This window comes from Microcaecilia unicolor, chromosome 7 (assembly GCF_901765095.1).
Source record: "Microcaecilia unicolor chromosome 7, aMicUni1.1, whole genome shotgun sequence".
NCBI lineage: Eukaryota > Metazoa > Chordata > Amphibia > Gymnophiona > Siphonopidae > Microcaecilia > Microcaecilia unicolor.
In genome coordinates, this window is record NC_044037.1 from 94,789,070 (window position 1) to 94,811,877 (window position 22,808).

At 44.9% G+C, this 22,808-nt stretch overlaps 1 protein-coding gene across 1 annotated transcript in view; it reads right to left on the reverse strand.

Annotated features, from left to right (window-relative positions):
- LOC115475021 (olfactory receptor 1019-like) overlaps positions 1-22,808 on the reverse strand; it is a 40,770-nt gene that overhangs the window by 12,117 nt on the left and 5,845 nt on the right. Inside the window, exons 2-3 of the mRNA XM_030210760.1 lie at positions 15,788-15,899; positions 3,479-3,563 (exon numbers count right to left, since the gene is read on the reverse strand). Coding sequence (XP_030066620.1) covers positions 3,479-3,563; positions 15,788-15,899 — 197 coding nt within the window. The remainder of the gene's footprint in view (positions 1-3,478; positions 3,564-15,787; positions 15,900-22,808) is intronic.

The window sequence follows — 22,808 nt, forward strand, 5'->3', positions numbered from 1 at the left end:
CAGTGAGTCCTCTAAAACTCACCAAAAGCTACTGAACCCACATATAGGTGATCCCCTTCACCCATAAGGACTTCTATAGTGGTGTATAGTTGGGGGCAGTGGGTTTTGCAGGGCTCAGCAGACAAGATAAGGGGGTAACACTGAGATGTGTACCTGGGAACTTTTATAAAACGTCCACAGCAGTGCCCCTGAGGATGCCCCATTGCTCTCCTGGGATATCTGTTTGGCTAGTCTACTAAGACTGCTGGTTCCTCCTACATCTAAATAGCTTCATTTTGTGAATTTTTCACTTGGACATATTTTTCAAAAATGTACCAAAAAGATAAACGCACAGAACATAAAAACATCAAGCAATTGGCCATTTTCAGGGAAAAAAAAAGATAGACGTTTTGCTGTTCTGAAAATGGCTGTTTGGATTTTGGACATTTGAGCAAAATGTCCAAAGCCAGACTTGGAGGGGCATAATCGAAAGGGGCGCCCAAGTATTCCTGAGGATGTTGTCGCAGGACGTCCCGGCGAAGTGGCAAGAAACAAGATGGGCGTCCATCTTTCGTTTGGATAATACGGTGGGGGACGCCCAAATCATGAAATTTAGGTCTGACAGAGATGGTTGTCCTTAGAGATGGTTGTCCCCGAGGACGCCCATCTCTTAAATGACCAAATCCAAGCCATTTGGTAGAGGGAGGAGCCAGCATTCGTAGTGCACTGGTCCCCCTGATATGCCAAGACAACAACTGGACAACCTAGGGGGCACTGCAGTGGACTTCAGAAATTGCTCCCAGGCGCATAGCTCCCTTACCTTAGGTGCTGAGCCCCCAACCCCCCCCCCCCCCCCACCCAAAAAAAAAAAATACCCACTACCCTGTCAGGGAGCTGGGTATGATATTTGAGGCTGGCAAAAAAATATTTTTAAAGATTTTTTTTTTTAGGGTGGAAGGGGATTAGTGACCACTGGGGGAGTAAGGGGAGGTCATCCCCGATTCCCTCTGGTGGTCATCAGGTCAGTTCGGGCACCTTTTTGAGGCTTGGTTGTAAGAAAAAATGGACCAAGTAAAGTCACTCAAGTGCTCATCAGGGACGCCCTTCTTTTTTCCCATTATCGGTCGAGGACGTCCAAGTGCTAGGCATGCCCCAGTCCCGCCTTCGCTATGCTTCCGATACGCCCCTGGGAACTTTGGTCGTCCCCGCGACGGAAAGCAGTTGAGGATGCCCATCTCCCGATTTCTGTCAAAAGTTGGGCGCCCTTCTCTTTCAAAAATAAGCCTGACATCAAATCGAAAATGCCCCTCTTTGTGCCTTTTTAAAATAGGCACCCAGAATTATCCCCAAAAGTATACAGGACAGGTGAATATATGTGCATATGTTGTATGCATTTAAGTACTTTACATCACAGCTCTGACCCGCTCCACCCAAACTGCAGTTTCATAAATGCCTACCCATATACAGTGGGGGAAATAAGTATTTGATCCCTTGCTGATTTTGTAAGTTTGCCCACTGACAAAGACATGAGCAGCCCATAATTGAAGGGTAGGTTATTGGTAACAGTGAGAGATAGCACATCACAAATTAAATCCGGAAAATCACATTGTGGAAAGTATATGAATTTATTTGCATTCTGCAGAGGGAAATAAGTATTTGATCCCCCACCAACCAGTAAGAGATCTGGCCCCTACAGACCAGGTAGATGCTCCAAATCAACTCGTTACCTGCATGACAGACAGCTGTCGGCAATGGTCACCTGTATGAAAGACACCTGTCCACAGACTCAGTGAATCAGTCAGACTCTAACCTCTACAAAATGGCCAAGAGCAAGGAGCTGTCTAAGGATGTCAGGGACAAGATCATACACCTGCACAAGGCTGGAATGGGCTACAAAACCATCAGTAAGACGCTGGGCGAGAAGGAGACAACTGTTGGTGCCATAGTAAGAAAATGGAAGAAGTACAAAATGACTGTCAATCGACAAAGATCTGGGGCTCCACGCAAAATCTCACCTCGTGGGGTATCCTTGATCATGAGGAAGGTTAGAAATCAGCCTACAACTACAAGGGGGGAACTTGTCAATGATCTCAAGGCAGCTGGGACCACTGTCACCACGAAAACCATTGGTAACACATTACGACATAACGGATTGCAATCCTGCAGTGCCCGCAAGGTCCCCCTGCTCCGGAAGGCACATGTGACGGCCCGTCTGAAGTTTGCCAGTGAACACCTGGATGATGCCGAGAGTGATTGGGAGAAGGTGCTGTGGTCAGATGAGACAAAAATTGAGCTCTTTGGCATGAACTCAACTCGCCGTGTTTGGAGGAAAAGAAATGCTGCCTATGACCCAAAGAACACCGTCCCCACTGTCAAGCATGGAGGTGGAAATGTTATGTTTTGGGGGTGTTTCTCTGCTAAGGGCACAGGACTACTTCACCGCATCAATGGGAGAATGGATGGGGCCATGTACCGTACAATTCTGAGTGACAACCTCCTTCCCTCCGCCAGGGCCTTAAAAATGGGTCGTGGCTGGGTCTTCCAGCACGACAATGACCCAAAACATACAGCCAAGGCAACAAAGGAGTGGCTCAGGAAGAAGCACATTAGGGTCATGGAGTGGCCTAGCCAGTCACCAGACCTTAATCCCATTGAAAACTTATGGAGGGAGCTGAAGCTGCGAGTTGCCAAGCGACAGCCCAGAACTCTTAATGATTTAGAGATGATCTGCAAAGAGGAGTGGACCAAAATTCCTCCTGACATGTGTGCAAACCTCATCATCAACTACAGAAGACGTCTGACCGCTGTGCTTGCCAACAAGGGTTTTGCCACCAAGTATTAGGTCTTGTTTGCCAGAGGGATTAAATACTTATTTCCCTCTGCAGAATGCAAATAAATTCATATACTTTCCACAATGTGATTTTCCGGATTTAATTTGTGATGTGCTATCTCTCACTGTTACCAATAACCTACCCTTCAATTATGGGCTGCTCATGTCTTTGTCAGTGGGCAAACTTACAAAATCAGCAAGGGATCAAATACTTATTTCCCCCACTGTATAGAGTGGAAGTAGGTGCTGTGTTTCTGTGCACCTATTTTATGCATATGTACACAATGCAATTTTATGAGTCATCTTTTATTTATACAACATACTTTCCACACAGAAAATGCTTTGTGAAATTATTCCTCTTAAGATTACGGATATCATCAAATAATATTTATTGGATGCATCTTCTGTTTGAGATGATTATGCTGTTTAGATTCAACCAGACAAAAACTATATTTTCAGCTAATAAAGGGTGTCTTTCACTAAAAGTGCAGTAGAGTTGCTATGGGTGTTTCGTTGTTTACTGCCAGCTGATTTCTACCATGAGCTAACAATGCTACCACAGTTTAGTAAAAGACCCCCAAAACTGCATAGGTTAAAAGGTCATAGCTGTATATTGGTTTGTATGAATTTCTGTTAAAAGGAAATATAAAAATAGAAAGGGATACTCACTTTTTCTAGTTAATTTTGTGGCAAAGATTCTCTTCTTGATAACAAAGGCTTGGATCAGGCAGAAGCATTTAAGAGTTTCCTGTACCTATGAGACAAAACCCCAAAGGAATGTTGAGGCTTCAGATGTGTAACAGGAAAATAATTATAAGAAGTTGAAAGGACATGCTTTTTATCGCAGCATTTTAAAAGGGGCCCAAAGAGGTCCTTTTACAAAGGTGCAGTAGGAAGTGGCCTTACTGCATCCTTTCTTGGGTCTTTCCAATGCACTAATATGGCCGACTTTCCATTATCTGACAATGCCTATGTGATAATGTTGTTCCATGGTAGGCCCTTTTAAGCTGCAGTAAGCATGTGTTAGTGCTTACCACAGCTTAGTAAAAGGACATCTCTAGTGTGTGTTAGAGCTTAATGCCCTTTAGTAGAAGTGCCCCTTAATGAGTGCAAATCCAAATCATACTATAAAATTGCCCTCCCTATATACAGATAAAAACATGCATATTGCTCTGTAATGTCCATTTTTTTTACCCAAACTTTCATGGAGGTTTTCCTGAGGAAGGGTTAGGCCGGGGAGGTGGGGGGGTTGGGGGGATAAAACAGCATGAGTAGATTTGCATTTTCAAAACTGCACCACTTAGTTGATTTGTGAAAAATATGCTCACACAAAAGTATGTACAAATGTCTAGAGTACTTTGTTTCTGGGCAATTCTCAAAGGGAAAATGTATGCTCACTTTCCCCTGAGATCTGGTGCCTAATCAAAAATAACTTAGCATATTGCAGCTGCTTACACACATTTGAAGGTTTCTCTCAATAATATATAATTGGTGGCCAATTTACAAAATAACCTATTTTCTGACCATTGTGTAACAGTAGTATGTGAAAATGTCCCAGGAAATAACAGTGCAATCGATCTGCAAACTACAAAATGTTGTCAAAATATAAAGCAGACCAAATGAAAAGGTCAAACCAAATGTTTATTAAAACAAACTTGAATTCAAACTTCCTGACACAGGCCATGTTTCGCCCACATCAGGGATGCGTCAGGGGCTCTAAAACAACCAAAGTTTGGAAATATAAATATACATAAATATGAGTATAAAACATATACATTGAAAGCGGATATCAAACTATGTGTGACAAATGTGAAGAATCACCAAAAACAAATGAATATGTTATCAGAAATGGTAAACAAATCAAAGTATATAGACATATATCATACAGAGATATATTAGACAAGCTGTGAAGGACTGAGTAGTTCGTTAGGTATTCCATTAATTGTTGTGCTACTATTCCCGCCATTCTTTTTGGCCGCAGTGGTATTGAAACCACTGGTCTGTAATTAGTGAGTTCACTGATCTTTCTGGTGGCGTCTTTAGGGACTGGGGTATCATGTTGCCTTTTTCAGAAGATAAATGGCCTTTCGAAAACATATATTCTATGTGTTCAGTTAAGAGTTTGATAGACCAGTCTGGTGGGTTTTCTATCATGTAGTTTTGGCAGCTGACTAGTAGGTAATTGACATGTGCATATTTTGTCAGTAGTGCTTTAACTGAGCTGGTTGTTGGTATCTTAAAGGAGGGCCAGATTCTGTCTGCCTTGATGTGGTCCTGTTTGATTTCACATTGATGTAGGAAATCTATATGTTTGTGTTGCAGCTAGGTTTGATCTTATTTGTATTATTTTTTCTTCAAAATATTGTGTGAGCTCATCTGCTGTTGTTGGGTTTTCATTTAATGTTAGCAGAACATGTGTATTCAGTATGTTTTTCATTAGTTTATATATTTTTTCATGTTTATCTCTTCTGGGCACATATATATGCCATTGTATTCCACTTTCGCTCTTTTTATGGTGTGTTTGTACTTGCTTAGGGCTTTCCTCCATGTGGTTTTGTTCATGTCTGATTTGTTTTTGGACCATTTTCTTTCCAGTTTCCTGCACATCTCTAATAGTTCCTTGTTGAACCAGGGGTGCAGTTGCCGTTTCCTCTTAGTTTTCATTTTGAGTGGTGCTATTTCGTTTAGTTTGTTTCCACTTAGTTTATCCCAGTTTCTCATGAAGTGAATGTTAGTGGGTATTTTTTTTTGTTTGGTCATTCATCTATGTTGACTAGAAGCTATGGTTGCCCACTTTTCCTCTGGTTAGGGCAATGTGTGGTGTCCTCCGTTCTCTGTTTTTGCCATTCTCTTTTCATTGAAGTGTGAAGGTGAATTTGTTATGGTCTGACCATGGTATCTCTGCTCAGTTATGATTCTCTATTATGTGTTTTTTATTGGCTAAAAGTCTGTAAGCTAGTATGTCTAATTGGTGACCTTTTAAATGAGATCAGGTGGGTGATGCCATTTTAAAGTTCCATTGGTTCAGGAAGTTTGTTAGAAGCCTAGTGTTGGCGTCATGTTTCTTGACTAGGTGTAGATTGATATCATCTCATAGAAGGACATTCAATAATTTTGTGCATATGTATGATATGATGTCCATGAAGTCGACTTAGGTGTAGGACCATCTTCCAGGTGGGCGGTAGAAAAGTATGCCGCATAACTGAACAGTTAATGTGGAGTCTGTGATTTTGCATGCCATGATTTCAATCACAGGGGATATATGTTCAGCTATGGTTTTTACTGTAAAGAAGGATTTGTATATTAAGGTGACCACCCAGCTTATAATTGAAAAAGAAAAACGCCTATATTGCGACCCAAATCGGGAGATAGACGTTTATCTCACAAAAATGAATAAAGCGGTATAATCGAAAGACGAATTTGGACGTTTTCAACTGCACTCCGTCGCGGATGCAGACAAAGTTGATGGGGGCATGTCAAAGGCGTGGTGAAGGTGGAACTGGGGCGTGGTTATCGGCCGATCAGAGATAGGCGCCTTTCGCCGATAATGGAAAAACAATATGCGTTTTTAGCGAGAATTTAGGGCACTTTTCCTGGACCCTGTTTTTCCACGAATAGGGCCCCAAAAAGTGCCCCAAATGACCAGATGACCACTGGAGGGAGTCGGGGATGACATCCCCTGACTCCCCCAGTGGTCACAAACCCCCTCCCACCACAAAAATATGCCGTTTCACAACTTTTTATGTTCACCCTCAAATGTCATACCCACCTCCCTGGCAGCAGTATGCAGGTCACTGGAGCAGTTATTAGGGGGTGCAGTGGACGTCAGGCAGGTAGACCCAGGCCCATCCCCCCCACCTGTTACACTTGTGCTGGTAAATGGGAGCCCTCCACACCGCTCCCCAAACCCACTGTACCTACATGTAGGTGCCCCCCTTCACCCCTTAGGGCTATAGTAATGGTGTAGACTTGTGGGTGGTGGGTTTTGAGGGGGATTTGGGGGGCTCAACACCCAAGGGAAGGGTGCTATGCACCTGGGAGCTCTTTTACCTTTTTTTTTTTTTTGTAAAAGTGCCCCCTAGGGTGCCCGGTTGGTGTCCTGGCATGTGAGGGGGACCAGTGCACTACGACTCCTGGCCCCTCCCACGAACAAATGCCTTGGATTTATTCGTTTTTGAGCTGGGCGCTTTCATTTTTCATTATCGCTGAAAAACAAAAACGCCCAGCTCACAAATTGTCGAATAAAACATGGACGTCTATTTTTTCCCAAAATACGGTTCGGTCCGCCCCTTTACGGACCCGTTCTCGGAGATAAACGCCCATGGAGATGGACGTTTTCGTTCGATTATGCCCCTCCACATCTCCTTTCTTTTTATTTCTGTTGATGTGTACTATTTTATATCCTGTTGGACATAAGTCAAGCAGTACATAAGCATAAGTATATAAGCACCGCCATACTGGGAAAAGACCAAGGGTCCACCAAGCCCAGCATCCTGTCTGGGTTGTCTCACATTTGCAGCCATGTTTCTGTTATGAATAACATACCTAATTTCTCGATTTCAATCCAGTCTCTAATTATGGTTGATTTGTTAAACGCAGGTCTCGCATTTATGTAACCTATACAAATGGGTACGTATGTATCAATGCTGATGTTGGTGTACTTAATCTGTAAATATCTGTGCATTCTATCTTTTTTGATGCTGTGGCTGTCACGTCTGTGGCCGTGACCCCTCTCAGACTCACCGTATTTCCGGCGGTCAGGTTTTGAGCTGGCTCCGGTCTGTTCTTCCTGTGTTTGTTCTGTCTCTGTCTCTGTGTGCTGGCTGCATTGGATTATCTGTGTGCTGTTTCCCATTCCAGACTTCAGCCCAGTCCAGACTTGCTTGTTTTGTTTGAACCTGCACAGCATCCATAGTTGCCTGGTGATTGCTGCAGTGAACCTCAGCTGCTGCTGGGCTTATTAGCCATTTTGAAACTCTCTGCTTTGCCTTTGCATTGCCTAAGGCCCTGGTATGTTGGTGCGCTGTGCACTTCTGCCTAGTTTAGTTTCTTGTTTTAGTTTCTTGCCTGATTCTGCTGTCTGCCCTGACCCGGCTAGTATCCTGGTTTTCTCTTCTGTCTGCTGCCTGCCCAGACCCGGCTTGTTCTTTGGTTTACTCTTCTGTTTTGTGTCTAGTCCTTGTCTGTTTGTGTCTTTAGTGGCTGTTCTGCAGCTCTCAGTTCTGTGTCTTGTTTGTCAGTGCTTTGTTCCCTGTTTAGTGGCTGCTTGCAGCTTTTAGTCCTGTGCTTTAGCTTATCCCTTCCTTGCCCTGCTGTCCCTGTATGTTCATTTCCTCTCTGACCCTCAGTCCTGGTTCAGCCTAGTGGGTATCCAGTCCTGCCTTGTCCAGTAAGTCCTGCCGGCCACCTGCAGCCAGCAGCTCAACTCCTGCTGAAAAGTGGCCAAGTGCAGGTGAAGTTTAAGGGTACCTGCTCTGCTTAAGTCCTGCCTGTTTGCCTCTGCTGCAACTCCAGTCCGGAGTTCCAGTCCTGTTCTGCCTAGTCTCCGGTGTGGGGTGGTTTTGCCTGTCACTGCTGCCTCTCAGCAGTGGCCCAAGGGCTCACAATCCTAGTTCCTGCTTTTGTGAAAACATGACAGAATGCAAAGGCCATGAGCTCAGCAAAATCATCCTTCCAACAGGGCTTCCAGCCCAGAACTTTTTCCCCTGTTGGCGAGCCGGGTTTCTAGCCCCGGTGCAGTTCCAGATCTCAGGACGTATCTCAGCTCCAACCCAATTTTTGCTCTTGATCCTTTTATGATGCTCCTGGATTACCGTATGAAACTGTGGGCGGATCCAGTGCTATGGGAGACTTCTGAAGCTGCAGCCGAGAGAAAGCGTTGGGAGGGCTCCAGTGTCTTGGGAAACCCAGTTACTGCTATTGATCTTTCTATCACACTCTTTGACTACAGCTGCAGACTTCTCTCGGATCCAGCCCTGCGGGATACTCCTGAAGCTGACGCTGAAAGAAGATGTTGTAGTAGTCCTGAGTACCAGGCTCAGGTGCAGTTTTCGTTGAGCGTTCTGAGGTCCTGGTATGGTCTAGCTCCGGTTCAGAGTTCCAGCCAGGATGATGTGGAGTCTACTCCGAGTTTGAGTTCCAGTCAAGAAGATGCTGAGGCTACTCTGAGTCCCAGCTCCGGCCAAGCCACCGAATCCATGCTAAGTTCCAGTTCCAGCCAAGCTGCTGAGCCTAAGCCGAGTTCCAGTTCCGGCCAAGATGTTGAGTCCAAGCCGAGTTCCAGTTCTGGCCAAGATGATGAGTCCCAGCCGAGTCCCAGCTCCAGCCAAGATGCTGAGTCCCAGCCGTGTCCCAGCTGCAGCCGAGATGCTGAGTCCCAGCCGAGTTCCAGCTCCAGCCAAGATGCTGAGCCCAGACCGAGTCACAGTTCCAGCCTACATGCTAAGCCTAAGCCAAGTTCCAGTTCCGGCCAAGATGTTGAGTTCCAGCTGAGTTCCAGCTATAGTCGACATGCTGAGTCCCAGCCGAGTTCCAGCTTCAGCCAAGCCACTGAGTCCAAGCTGAGTTCTAGCTCCAGCCAAGCTGCTGAGTCCAAGCCGAGTTTCCGCTCCTACCAAGATGCTGAACCTAAGCCAAGTTCCAGCTCCAGCCAAGCTCCTGAGTGTAAGTCAAGTTTCAGTTCCAGCCAAGTTGTTCAGTCCCAGCCGAGTTCAAGTTCCAGCCCCGCTACCCCGGGTCATGTTTTAAAGCTCCTCCTCTGGTTTCATCATTGTTTTCCATGGAGACCTGAATTTCCTTTGGAGACCTGGAGCTCCCGTGGGGACACGGGAGCCTTTGGGGGGAGGTACTGTCACGTCTGTGGCCGTGACCCCTCTCAGACTCACCATATTTCCGGCAGTCAGCTTTTGAGCTGGCTCCGGTCTGTTCTTCCTGTGTTTGTTCTGTCTCTGTCTCTGTGTGCTGGCTGCATTGGATTGTCTGTGTGCTGTTTCCCGTTCCAGACTTCAGCCCAGTCCAGTCCGGATCTTCCAGCCTGCCAGACTTGCTTGTTTTGTTTGAACCTGCACAGCATCCATAGTTGCCTGGTGATTGCTGGAGCTAAACCTCAGCTGCTGCTGGGCTTATTAGCCATTTTGAAACTCTCTGCTTTGCCTTTGCATCGCCTAAGGCCCTGGTTTGTTGGTGCTTGCTGCACTTCTGCCTAGTCCAGTTTATAGTTTGTATTCTTGCCTGATTCTAGCTTAGTCTTTGTGTAGCTTTGTGTCCTGTACTGCTTGTTTTCTGTATTGCTTGTTGCCCAGTCTTGTTCTTGTTTGTATGTCTTTGTCTAGTGCTAGGTTGTCTGGGTTTCTTGTTCAGTGGCTGCTTGCAGCTTTCAGTTCTGTCTCTTGTCTACCAGTGTTTGTTCCCTGTTTCAGTGGCTGCTTGCAGATTTCAGATTTGTCCCTTGACTTTGAGTCCTAGTCTAGTTTTCTGCCTAGCCTCCCTGTGTGCTCTAGTTCCTGTGTGTATCCTGCTGGTATCCAGTTCCAGCCTTGTCCAGTAAGTCCTGCCGGCCACCTGCACTCAGGGGCTCAACTCCTGAGGAACGGTGGCTAAGTGCAGGTGAAGTCTAGCTGGCCTGTCAGAGTTCTGCCTTATCCCTGTGTGGGGTGGTTTTGCCTGCCACTGCCGCTCCTTGGCAGTGGTCCAAGGGCTCACAATCTGAGTTCCTGCTTTTGGGAAAGCGTGACAGTGGCCATTGCAATTATTATTTGTGCTTATCTTTTTGGTATTGGTTAGGGTGTGATCTCTGGTTTGTTTTGGTTTTTATTTTTGATCTTTTCAGTTGATGAGAGGGGTGTAATCTTGCTGTAATAAGTATGGGGATTTTGTTCCATTTGTTGACTGAGGCAGCTTTTAACCCTGTTATTCATAGCATTATCTTGCAGTAGAAAAACCACAATCTAATTTTGGCTATAATGGGATATGTTGTGGGGCTTGTGGTAGAGAGGTGGTAATTGGGTTTAATTGCCGGAGCCACAAGTGATCTATCCAAGTCGCTTAGTAAACTTGACTTTATTCCACAGTTTTTCCCTGATGCACAATGGTGCAAATTGTATATTATAAACACTGAGACAGAACAGGCAACAAAAACCTTGTGACAGGATTCCAATCTATCAAATCTAGGGGGCTCTGCAGTCAATCGGAGCTGGACACAGAGACCATGAAAAAACAGTGTTTGCCTCTCTGTTATTAGGTAGGATTTTGTCTTTCAGGCTGCCATTCTTCCATAGTCAGTTGTGCAGCTGTGAAGGGAGAGTAGTGTGGGCTACAGGCAACAGTGTAGCTCTCATGTTCATATCTTTATTCATCTCAGAGTGTTGCTTCACGTTATTGTTAGTTCTTTTCTAAATGCACTTAAACAGTCAGAAACATTGCTTTTCTTGAGACTGTCTCTCTCATATTTCCCCTTTCACATCTGTCCTCCAGAGTATACATGTTTTCATCTTTAAGCCTGTTCTCATATGCTTAATGATAAAAGCTTTCACCATTTTGTTAGCTGCCTTCCAGAGCAACTCTATGCTGTTTACATCTTTTTGAAATTGTAGTCTCCAGAACTGAACACAATCATCCAAATGTGATTTCATTAAATACTTTTACAGAGATAATATCACTTCCTTTTTCATTTTGGTTGTTCCTCTCCTAATGCAAACAAGCATCTTTCTGCCTTTTGCTATTGCCTTATCTATCTGTTTGGCCAGATTATGATCATCAGATCTGATCACCCCAGCTCCTACCTTTCTTTTATGCATAGAACTTTACCTTTTATACTACACTTCTCCCTTTATATATTAGAACATATATTCTGCATCTCTGAAATCACTGTATGCAATATACAAGAGATTAAAAAATACAATATCCGGGGGTGGGGGTGGGGTGGGGGGTGGGGGGAGTTACTCGATTTGCTGAGCTCAGGAACAGATGTGCTCAACCACAGCTCCAGGGTCTACTTCGTTCTTGGTCTGGCCCGATCACTTTTCTGTTATTTGTTTATTTATTATAATTTTGTATATACCACTTTTTAGCTAACCAAGGAATTGCCTGCTCTGTATATAAAGATACTTGTTCTACTATTATCTTTATTGCAACCTCTCTATCTAGATGCCCTATCTTCCCTGTTTAGGTGTTATCTTGTAAAGATACCGTGTTCTGATCTACGTGCTTTTCAGTGACTGTCAACCTTCCCCCAATTTCTAGTTTGAAAGCTGCTCTATCTCCTTTTATATGTTTATACCAGCAAACCGGTTCCACCCTTGTTAAGGCAGAGCCCTTCTTTACAGAATAAGCACATAAGCACCGCCTTACTGGGAAAAGACCAAGGGTTCATCAAGCCCAGCATCCTGTCTCTGACAGCAGCCAAACCATGCTTCAAGAACCTGTCAACCCCCCCCTCCCAAAAAAAAAAATAATGTAGGGGAAGCCCAAATCTCAACATTTAGGTCGTCCTTAGAGATGGTTGACCTTAGAGATGGACAACCTCGGTTTTCGCCGATAATGGAAACCGAGGACGCCCATCTCAAAAACGACCAAATCAAAGGCATTTGGTTGTGGAAGGAGCCAGCATTCGTAATGCACTGGTCCTCCTCACATGCCAGGACACCAACCAGGCAACCTAGGGGGCACTGCAGTGGACTTCAGAAATTGCTCCCAGGTGCATAGCTCCGTTCCCTTGGGTGAGGAGCCCCCCAACCCCCCCTAAAACCCACTACCCACAACTGTACATCACTACCATAGCCCTTAGGGATGAAGGGGGGCACCTGCATGTGGGTACAGTAGGTTTCGGGTGGGTTTTGGAGGGTTCACATTTACCACCACAAGTATAACAGGTGGGGGGATGGGCCTGGGTCCGCCTGCCTGAAGTGCACTGCACCCACTAAAAACTGCTCCATGGACCTGCATACTGCTGTCAGGGAGCTGGGTATGACATTTGAGGCTGCTCGTGAAGGACACCCTTCTTTTTTCTATTATTGGCCGAGGACGCGCATCTCTTAACCATGCCCCCATCCCACCTTCGATACACTGCCGACACGCCCCCGTGAACTTTGGTCATCCCTGCGACGGAAAGCAGTTGAGGACACAAAAAATGGGCTTTCGATTATGCCGATTTGGGCGACCTTGGAAGAAGGATGCCCATCTCCCAATTTGTGTCGGAAGATGGGCGTCCTTCCCTTTCAAAAATAAGCCTGTCATTTTAAAAAGTTCCTTTACGTTAGTTTTATTGTTTTATTTTATTGTGTATGTTGATTTGTAATCCATCTACTTGTAGGCGGAATAGACATTTTCAAATAAATAAATAAATAGGTGCTAGGCTATGGAACTATAACAGAGACTTTGGGGCTCATTTTCAAAATAGAAAAATGTTTAAGTGTCATAAAGCACCATTTGGACAGATTTCTTTTTAAAACATTCAAATTGGAATTTTCAGAACCTATGTTGCAGACATTTAAGTATGCATTTCATCTGAAGTGTGTCCAAATCACAAGGGGGTATATTGGTGGCACTGAGGAGGTGGGAGTTTGGTGGGCTTACGACGTTCCTAACACTTGGAGATGTTTTACAGGTATAATGGAACAAAACAAAAACATCCAGGGCGAAAATCTAAATGGTTTGGTCCGGATCTGTTTTTAGAATGAATAAGGCACAAAAAGGTGCCCTAAATGATGAAATAACCACTGGAGGGAATCAGGGAGGAACTCCCCTAACTCCTCCAGTGGTCACCGACAACCTCCCACCCCCCAAAAATGTGAATAAAAATGTTACTCACTAGCCCCTATGACAGCCTCAGATGTTACAGAAGGGTCTATTAGAGCAGCATGCAAGTCCCTGAAGCAGTGTAGTAGTGGTCAGTGGAAAGCAATTTTGAGAAGAGGACTCAGGCCCATATCTCCTGCTACCTGTTACATTTGTGAGCCCTCCAAAACTCACCAGAAACCCACCGTACCAATATATAGGTGCACCATCCACCCTTAAGAGCTATTGTAGTGGTATACAGTCTCAAGAGACAAGGTAAGGGAGCAATGGTGAGATGTGTACCTGGGAGCATTTATATGAACTACACAGAAGTGCTCCTAGGGTGCCCCGTTGCTCTCCTGGGATGTCTGGGGGACCAGTCTACTACAAATGCTGGCCCCTTCTACATCTCAATGGCTTGATTTTCCACATTTATCACTTGCCCTTTTTAGGGGAGGGGGGGGGGGATACCCTGAAAAGATAAAATGCACAAAGCACAACACCTTGTTATAAACAGTATTTTTAAAGAAAATAAAATAAATATTTGGGGTTTTATTTTGTATGTTTAGCATAAAATGTCCAAAGTAGACATCATATTGAAAATGCTCCTCCACATATTCTAAAAATCTATTCCTTAAACTCCTTTGTAAAGTGAGCAAAGTAACTTAAAGTCTCTGAGGTTACCTGTTCAACAGCGCTGCGTAACCCTAGTAGTGCTCTAGAAATGTCAAGTAGTAGTAGTAGTACTTTTCCTCAAGTTTAAAAACAATGTCTCAGCAAATTCTTCCCTAGAAATCCTCTCTCACTATCTCTTCTGGACTAAGGGGACTCAGCCATGGCTTACTTATGTGCTTGTGCTTCCTTGTTGATTCACACTGCAATCAGTGTGCCAGTAGGGCCCTTTTGAATGTTTTTTTTTTAATTTAATTAGTCACTATGGTTTGATTCACACATAACTGCACAGAGTGTTTATCTTGCCGCCTAAAAGAAAAACTCTTGCAAAGGTTCTCTGTAAAGGTTAGCTTTTCTAGCAAATAATTTTAACTAGATATTCATAAGTATGTCCTTACCTTGCTTTCTGTTTATGTTTCAATCATTTTTATTAGTCTCCCAACAGTAAACAGTTTTCTCTACATTACAAGTTCTGAAACATTTCCAATACAACCATTATAATCTTTATCTATATTGTAACCAAGGTACCTTTCTTATGCAGCCACTGAGAGAACAATCTCTTCCAGCCACAGGCTCCCGGTACAATGAAGAAATAGATGTCCACCAGTAACTTCAATCTTAAGGACTTTTATTCCCTGCAGGTTTCTAGTACACAGTTCCAACAGCAGCATTCACCTTCAATCTTAAGCATATAAGCCACCTGAAAGTGTGTGGCCAATAGTCCCCTTTAAGCAGCAGGCTATCAGCACATACCAGGATTCAATACAGGCTTACAGTCAGCTCCAGTCTGGGCTCTTTATCCAGTGCACAATAAACAGTAGTTCAATTCCCAAGACACAGTTCTTTCAGTTCATCATCACAGTTCAGTCACCAAGCAGCAGTCTCTACCTTCTATCCTCTTTACCTTCAGGAGAGTTCAATACTTTAGGGACTCCCTCTACCCAAGGAATTTCAGGCTGCTTCCATACTTTAGGGACCTCCCTGCCCAAGGGTTTTCAGCCTGCAACTGCTTCTCTCCTTCTGCTTCTCTCTCCTGAACTGAACTACTGGGACTCCTTCCCACCTGCCTAATCAATCCCTGGCTTCAGCTACCACAACCACAACCAATCATTCTCCTTCCATTAGCTTCCCCACACCCATACCAGCTGAGTTAAGCATTAGACTAATGAGACCAATGATGAGCTCCTGCGCACAGGGTTTCCTAACTCTCTTTCCGCCTAGTGGCAGCCACTCTACACAACCTGCCAGCTTACACCCATGTCTTCCCCAATTGCAGCTAGGAGTGCAGTTCGGGTTCTTCATCTCACCCTCTGGCTCCTTGCCTGCAATGACTTCTGAGACTTGTATTTCAGACTGAAACTGCCTTAACCCAACTATCCTGGATGTGACTTTATCACATACCCCCCCCCCCCCCCACACACACACACACACACTTAAGAAATTGTGAGTCCCTTTGGGACCTTCCCAGGGATTCACAATTCTTGAGAGGGCCTCACTATCTTCAGACCTCATGGAGATTCTGGACCAAGCTACCAGCTTCCACTCCCAGCTCCCAGCATCCAGCTCCCAGCCTCTGCTCCCAGCACCCAGCTCCCAGCATTCCACTCCAGATCCAGCTTTTCCTTCCGGCTCCACCGCATTCACCCTGTAAAGCCAAAAAAACAAAGAGACCCAAGTGTGATATCTTTACACTGGTCCCCCTTTCAAGCCAGCCCGGCCCACTCCTGGTCTTCCCCACTTCTCTTTATCCAGCCTTGGCCCCCCCTAGGTACCTCTTACCTGAGGCATCCAGGATTTAAGCATTTAGGCCACCACGACCAGACTCTCCGGCTTGCATGGATCCATGTTCAGTCCCATCTGGGAAAGTGCCATTTGTAACCAATGTACCTTTCTTGTGCAGCCACGGATAGAACAATCTCCTCCAGCCACAGGCTCCCGGTACAATGAAGAAATAGATGTCCACCAGTAACTTCAATCTTAATGACTTTTATTCCCTGCAGGTTTCTAGTACACAGTTCCAACAGCAACATTCACCTTCAATCTTAAGCACATATAAGCCACCTGAAAGTGTGTGGCCAATAGTCCCCTTTAAGCAGCAGGCTATCAGCACATACCAGGATTCAATACAGGTTTTACAGTCAGCTCCAGTATGGGCTCTTTATCCAGTGTACAATAAACAGTAGTTCAATTCCCAAGACGAACAGTTCTTTCAGTTCAGCATCACAGTTCAGTCACCAAGCAGCAGTCTCTACCTTCTATCCTCTTTACCTTCAGGAGAGTTCAATACTTTAGGGACTCCCTCTACCCAAGGAATTTCAGCCTGCTTCAGTACTTTAGGGACCTCCCTGCCCAACAGTTTTCAGCCTGCAAATACTTTAGGGACCTCCCTACCCAAGGGTTTTCAGCCTGCAACTGCTTCTCTCCTTCTGCTTCTCTCTCCTGAACTGAACTCCTGGGACTCCTTCCCACCTGCCTAATTAATCCCTGGCTTCAGCTACCACAACCAATCATTCTCCTTCCATTAGCTTCCCCACACCCATACCAGCTGAGTTAAGCATTAGACTAATGAGACCAATGATGAGCTCCTGCACACAGGGTTTCCTAACTCTCTTTCCGCCTAGTGGCAGCCACTCTACACAACCTGCCAGCTTACACCCGTCTTCCCCGATTGCAGCTAGGAGTCCAGTCTGGGTTCTTCATCTCACCATCTGGCTCCTTGCCTGCAATGCCTTCTGGGACTTGTATTTCAGACTGAAACTGCCTTAATCCAACTATCCTGGATGTGACTTTATCACAATATAAATAATTCCCACCGCCACTCTGAAGCTCACTCAGTACCACTCACCCTCACTCATACACTCGCCCTCAACCACGCCCCATCTCTATAGCCTATCACCACCATTCACCCTCACTGATAGACCCGCCCTTGGCCACGCCCCATCTCTACATAAAACGCAACCCCAACGTTCTAAATGAAGCCTCAAACCTGGCAAACTTCCAATTTTATGGTGGTGTAGATCGATTTTTCCCCATGAGTGTCTGCCCCGCCCTCGCGTTACAATGTGATGATGTCAAGGGCGGAGCAAAGACACTCATCCAATCGCAACAGTAGATGAAACCTGATGTCAAACGCATAACGGACACATGAGAACGACCTCAAACAACACACACACTGAAGGATCATTACTGCCAAGCTACTCAGGGTACCTAACGCTGGGATCTCGCTCTTACCTCAAGAAACAGCATAAACTGGAGCGGCGGCACACTCACATCACTTTACCTTCGCCGCTCACATCTCACGCTCCTACCCCCCTCCACCCTTGTGCGCCCACGCCGCATGAAACGGATTCCTGTACACTGATGTCAGCACGCCGTCAAGGCATACCCAACTTCTTATCCACCCCAATTCCCACAACCCCCCCGACCCGTCGTGTCTGCAAGAGCCATGGGTGGTGATGGTGACGTATGTGGCGTCATAAATGTATCAGACAGGAAGCTGCTGGGACGAAGGTGTTTAACTGGAGCCTGGGATGGGGACACAGAATGGAAAGAATTTAAAAATCAGATTGGGGATTCGGAGAACACCAGTCATTGAATGGGTGGATGGAGATGGAGACTTTCTCTGGAGCCTGGGATGGGGACAGAGAAAGAATGAAAAAACAGATTGGGGATTGGGGGAACAGCAGTGATTGAATGGCAGCATGCAGAGATGGAGAGTTGCACCTTGAATGAAAATGGTGACCAGGTAATGACATAATGGAAGACAGCATGGGGAGCTACAAGGAAAAGGATCATGCACTGAGGTTTAGCAACATGAAGGGAAAAGAGGGAATTCATGTGCAACAGAATGGCCACACTGTCTCACACACACACACAACATGTGTCTTGGGGGTCCTGAGACCAGAGAGGGGGGAGGGGTACCTAACAACAGAGAGGGGGGAGGGGGTCCCTAAGACCACAGAGGGGGGTCCCTAACACCATACATGGGGGGAAGGGGGTCCCTTACACCACACAGGGGGGAAGGGGGGGCCCTAAAACCACAGAGAGGGGGAAGAGGGGTCCTCAAACCACAGTGGAAGGGCTCCTGAGACCTGAGAGGGGGGAGAGGGGAGGACACTCACTGTCTCACATACACACTAGCCCACACTCATTTTCAAAATAAACACACTCACACAGACACACTCACACCCACTCACTCTCTCACTCTCTCACACACACACACTTGCACATTCACTCTCTCTCTCTCTTTCTCACAGTCAATCTCACACATACTCTGTAAAACATACACACTCAAACAAAAACCTTGCTAGCGCCCGTTTCATTTCTATCAGAAACGGGCCTTCTTTACTAGTCTTTTCATAATTTTTAAAACATTTTCTCCCCGCTTACTCCCTCCCTTCCCTTCCCCTCCCCTTCCTTACATATCAGTCAAGCAGAATAAGGAGTTATAAAAGTTTATAAGTTCAAAATCTGATTCCTAGCTGCTGGAGTCAGGGTCTCCCAAAATGGTGCCCATCTATTTTCAAATTGTTGCTTTATCATCTGCGGCTTGTTCCGTACTTCTATCTGTTCCACCTACAGGAGTGACAGCATCTGGGTCCACCAGTACTGGACCGACGGTAGTCGATTCCCCAATCATTCTTGCAGTATAGCTTTCTTTGCTACTACTTAAGGTTATCAATAGAAATCAAACAAAATAAAACATGGAAAAGAAAATAAGATGATACCTTTTTTATTGGACATAACTTAATACATTTCTTGATTAGCTTTCGAAGGTTGCCCTTCTTCGTCAGATCGGAAATAAGCAAATGTGCTAGCTGACAGTGTATATAAGTGAAAACATTCAAGCATTACTATGACAGTCTGACAGGGTGGGAGGATGGGGGTGGGTAGGAGGTATGCATGGGGACATCAAAGCATATCATTGATATTCTAACAGGATAGGTGTGGATAGGTGAGGGGAGGGTGATCAACAGAGAAATACAGCTTTATGGTTTATAATGGGCTAGGAACCCCAGATCCTTGTTAAGTCCTTTCTGATGGGTGTTAAAATATTCAATCATTCTGACTTCAAAGGTCTTACGTTCTTGTATGGTTTTAAAGTTACCTTTCAGGATTCTCACTGTGAAGTCACTGGTACAGTGTCCTGGTCCTGTAAAATGCTGACCAACAGGGGTGGGAGCCCTACTGGCACCAGTATTGTTGATGTGATGTCTATGTAAATTGAATCTTGTCTTAAGCATCTGGCCTGTTTCTCCAATATAGCATCCTTCGTTACATTTTTTACACTGAATGATATATACCACATTGGAAGATAAGCAAGTGAAAGATTGCTTTATGTTGAATATCTTTCCTTTGTGGATGACTGTGGGGTCCTGTGAAATGTTTTGGCATAGTTTGCAACTGGATAAATTACTGGGAAGTGTGCCCTTCTGTTCCTTTTCAGTCTGTGATGGAAGTTTACTTCTGATTAACTTGTGTTTTAAGTTGGGTGGCTGTCGGAAGGCCAGTACTGGTGGGGATGGGAATATCTCTTTCAGTAATTCATCCTCCTGGAGTATAGGTTGTAGATCTCTTATGATTTTCCTCAGTTTTTCCAGCTCTGGATTGTATGTCACTACAAGGGGGATTCTGTCTGTGGCTTTTTTCTCCTTGTACTGTAGCAGATTCTCCATGGGTGTTTTGAGGGAGGAGGCAATATTCTTGGAGATTATTTTGGGGTTGTAGCCTTTCTGTTTGAAGGATGCAGTCAGGCTTTTAAGGTGTCTGTCTCTGTCCCCTGGGTCAGAGCAGATACGGTGGTATCTTGTGGCTTGGCTGTAAATGATGGATCTTTTTGTATGTGAAGGATGGAAGCTGGAGTTGTGGAGGTAGCTGCATCTGTCTGTGGGTTTCTTGTATATAGATGTTTGTATACAGCCATCACTGATTGAGACCGTGGGGTCCAAAAAATTGACTTTTTCTGGGGAGTAGTCAATTTTGAATCTGATAGTATAATGGTATGTATTGAATGCAGAATAAAATTGTTTCAGAGTTTCTTCACCCTCCGTCCAAATCATAAAAATGTCATCGATGTACCAGTAGTATTTTAGAGGTTTGGTCTGGTGTGTATTCAGATATGTCTCTTCCAGCTCAGCCATAAAAAGGTTGGCATATTGGGGTGCGGTCCTGGTGCCCATCACAGTGCCCATTATTTGTAGATAGATATCATTGTTAAAGCAGAAGTAGTTGTGAGTTAAAATGAATTTGATTAATTTTGTAATAGTTTCTGGTGAATATTGATGGTCCAGTGTGGATTTTTTTAGGAGTCTTCCACATGCAGCTATGCCATCCGCATATGGAATGTTGCTGTATAGTGATTCTACATCCATCGTGACCAGAAGGGTGTTAGGTGGTAGTTGCTTGATATTTTTCGTTACATTTTTTACACTGAATGATATATACCACATTGGAAGATGAGGAAGTGAAAGATTCCTTTATGTTGAATATCTTTCCTTTGTGGATGACTGTGGGGTCCTGTGAAATGTTTTGGCATAGTTTGCTACTACTGTAGCTCTTCTTACAAAGTCTGTAAATCCTTTTGGTGTGGGTTTGCTTAAATTTGGCTTACCAAAGAGTAGCATCAGGGTATATCCCCAGTTCCTTGACCAGAGTGCTTATACCTGCCGGAGGATATTTTTCCAAAACAAGACCACCCTCGGACAGCACCAAAACATATGGGCTAGTGTATCTCCCTCTTGATGGCATTTCCCACATGCTCCATCTGGAGATGACCCCAATTGGAATGCTCTCCTTGGGGCCACATAAAGCCTTAAGGCAAACTTATACTGTAATTCCCAGTGTTCTGCCAGTTTCGATGTCTGCCAAAGAGATAGCACGTGCTCTTTAAATACTGTCTCTGTTACTAGAAGTGTTAAGTCTTGGCTCCATTTTTCCACGTATCCCGCATAATCCAACTCTGGCATTGTGTCCCGAATGTGGCGATGGTGAAATGCCATTGGCACTTTTTGTTGCGCCGCCAACTATATCGCGGACACCAATTCCTCCCTCACATTCTCCGTGAGATTCGTCCATGATAGGCTTGCCACGTAATGTCTCAATTGATAACAGTGAAAATAGTCTGCAGGCTCTATCGCAAATTGGTCTCTCAGCTCTTGAAACGTTTTAATTCTCCCTTCGTCTGTGAGCACTTGGTACAAGTATTCTATCCCCTTTGTCTTCCATCTGCTGAACACAGTATAACAATTCCCAGGCTCAAACCCTGGGTTTCCACAGATCAACATATATGGGGTGACCTTGTATGTAAAACCATGCGCTTTGCAAATCCACTTCCATACCGCAGTTATTGTGGGGAGAACGTGAGTTTTTTGCAGAACCTCAGGAGTGTTTCGTTTGTTGCCATGCAGAAATCCTGTGAAGTTATCCCGGCCAAATAGTTGTAACTCCATCTGGGTAGCAGAGTATTCATTCGACTTTCTAAACCAGTCATTCAAATGTTGGACTCCACAGGACACGATTAAATACTGCAAACTCAGTAGCCCTAGGCCCCCATACTCTTTCAGGATTTGCATAATCTGTATGGACAATTTCGTTTTTTTCCCTTTCCAAAGGTACCTCTGAAGCAGTTTATTGATGTGGCGTTCCATTAGCTTTGTCAGATATATGGGTAGTGTTTGAAACACGTATATCCATCTTGGCAATATCATCATGTTGTACAATGCTATTCTGCCGAGCAGTGAAAGTGGAAGTGCCAGATTTTCAGTTTAATTGCTATATCTTTTAAGAGTTTATTCACATTCTGGGCACACAGCTGTGTTAGGTCCTGAGGAATCTAATTAGGTCCTGAGGGGTCTAATTAGTCTAAATATTTTATTGCTCCCCTTGAATATGCCACTCCCTTTTCCTCTAGCCCCGTTACTCCTACCCCGGGGAAGATAGTCAGCTACTGCGATTTATGTAAATTTATTTTGAACCCCGAAAGTGCATTATATTGGTCTATCCTTGCCCAAAACGCCTTCAGGGATTTCTGTGGGTTTCTCATCACCACCAACAAATCGTCCGCAAATGCTAGTTTGCACCGTCTCACCTCCCACCTCCATGCCCTCTATCTTTCCATCATTCTTAAGGGTGCGGAGCAGCGGTTCAATTGACAGCAAGAAAAGTAATGGTGATAGGGGACACTCCTGGCGGGTGCCATGTCCTATTCGCATTTGATCCGTCCGCACTCCATTAAGTAGGACCGACGCTGTGGGGTCTGTGTACAGTGTCTGTGTGGCCTGTAGGAACCATCCTTGTATCCCCATATGTTCTAATACTCCAAATAAAAATTCCCAGCCTATTTTGTCAAACGCCTTCTCGGCGTCGAGACTCAGAAGCACTGCTGGTGTTTGATTCATCTGGCCACTCCCCATTGCTAACAGTAATTTACGTACATTAGTTGAGGAATGTATGCCTTTTACAAATCCTACTTGTTCAGGTCCTATTAAATCTGGCAGATATGTGGCCAGTCTTGTTGCCAATATTTTGGCTAATATTTTGATATCAACATTCAGTA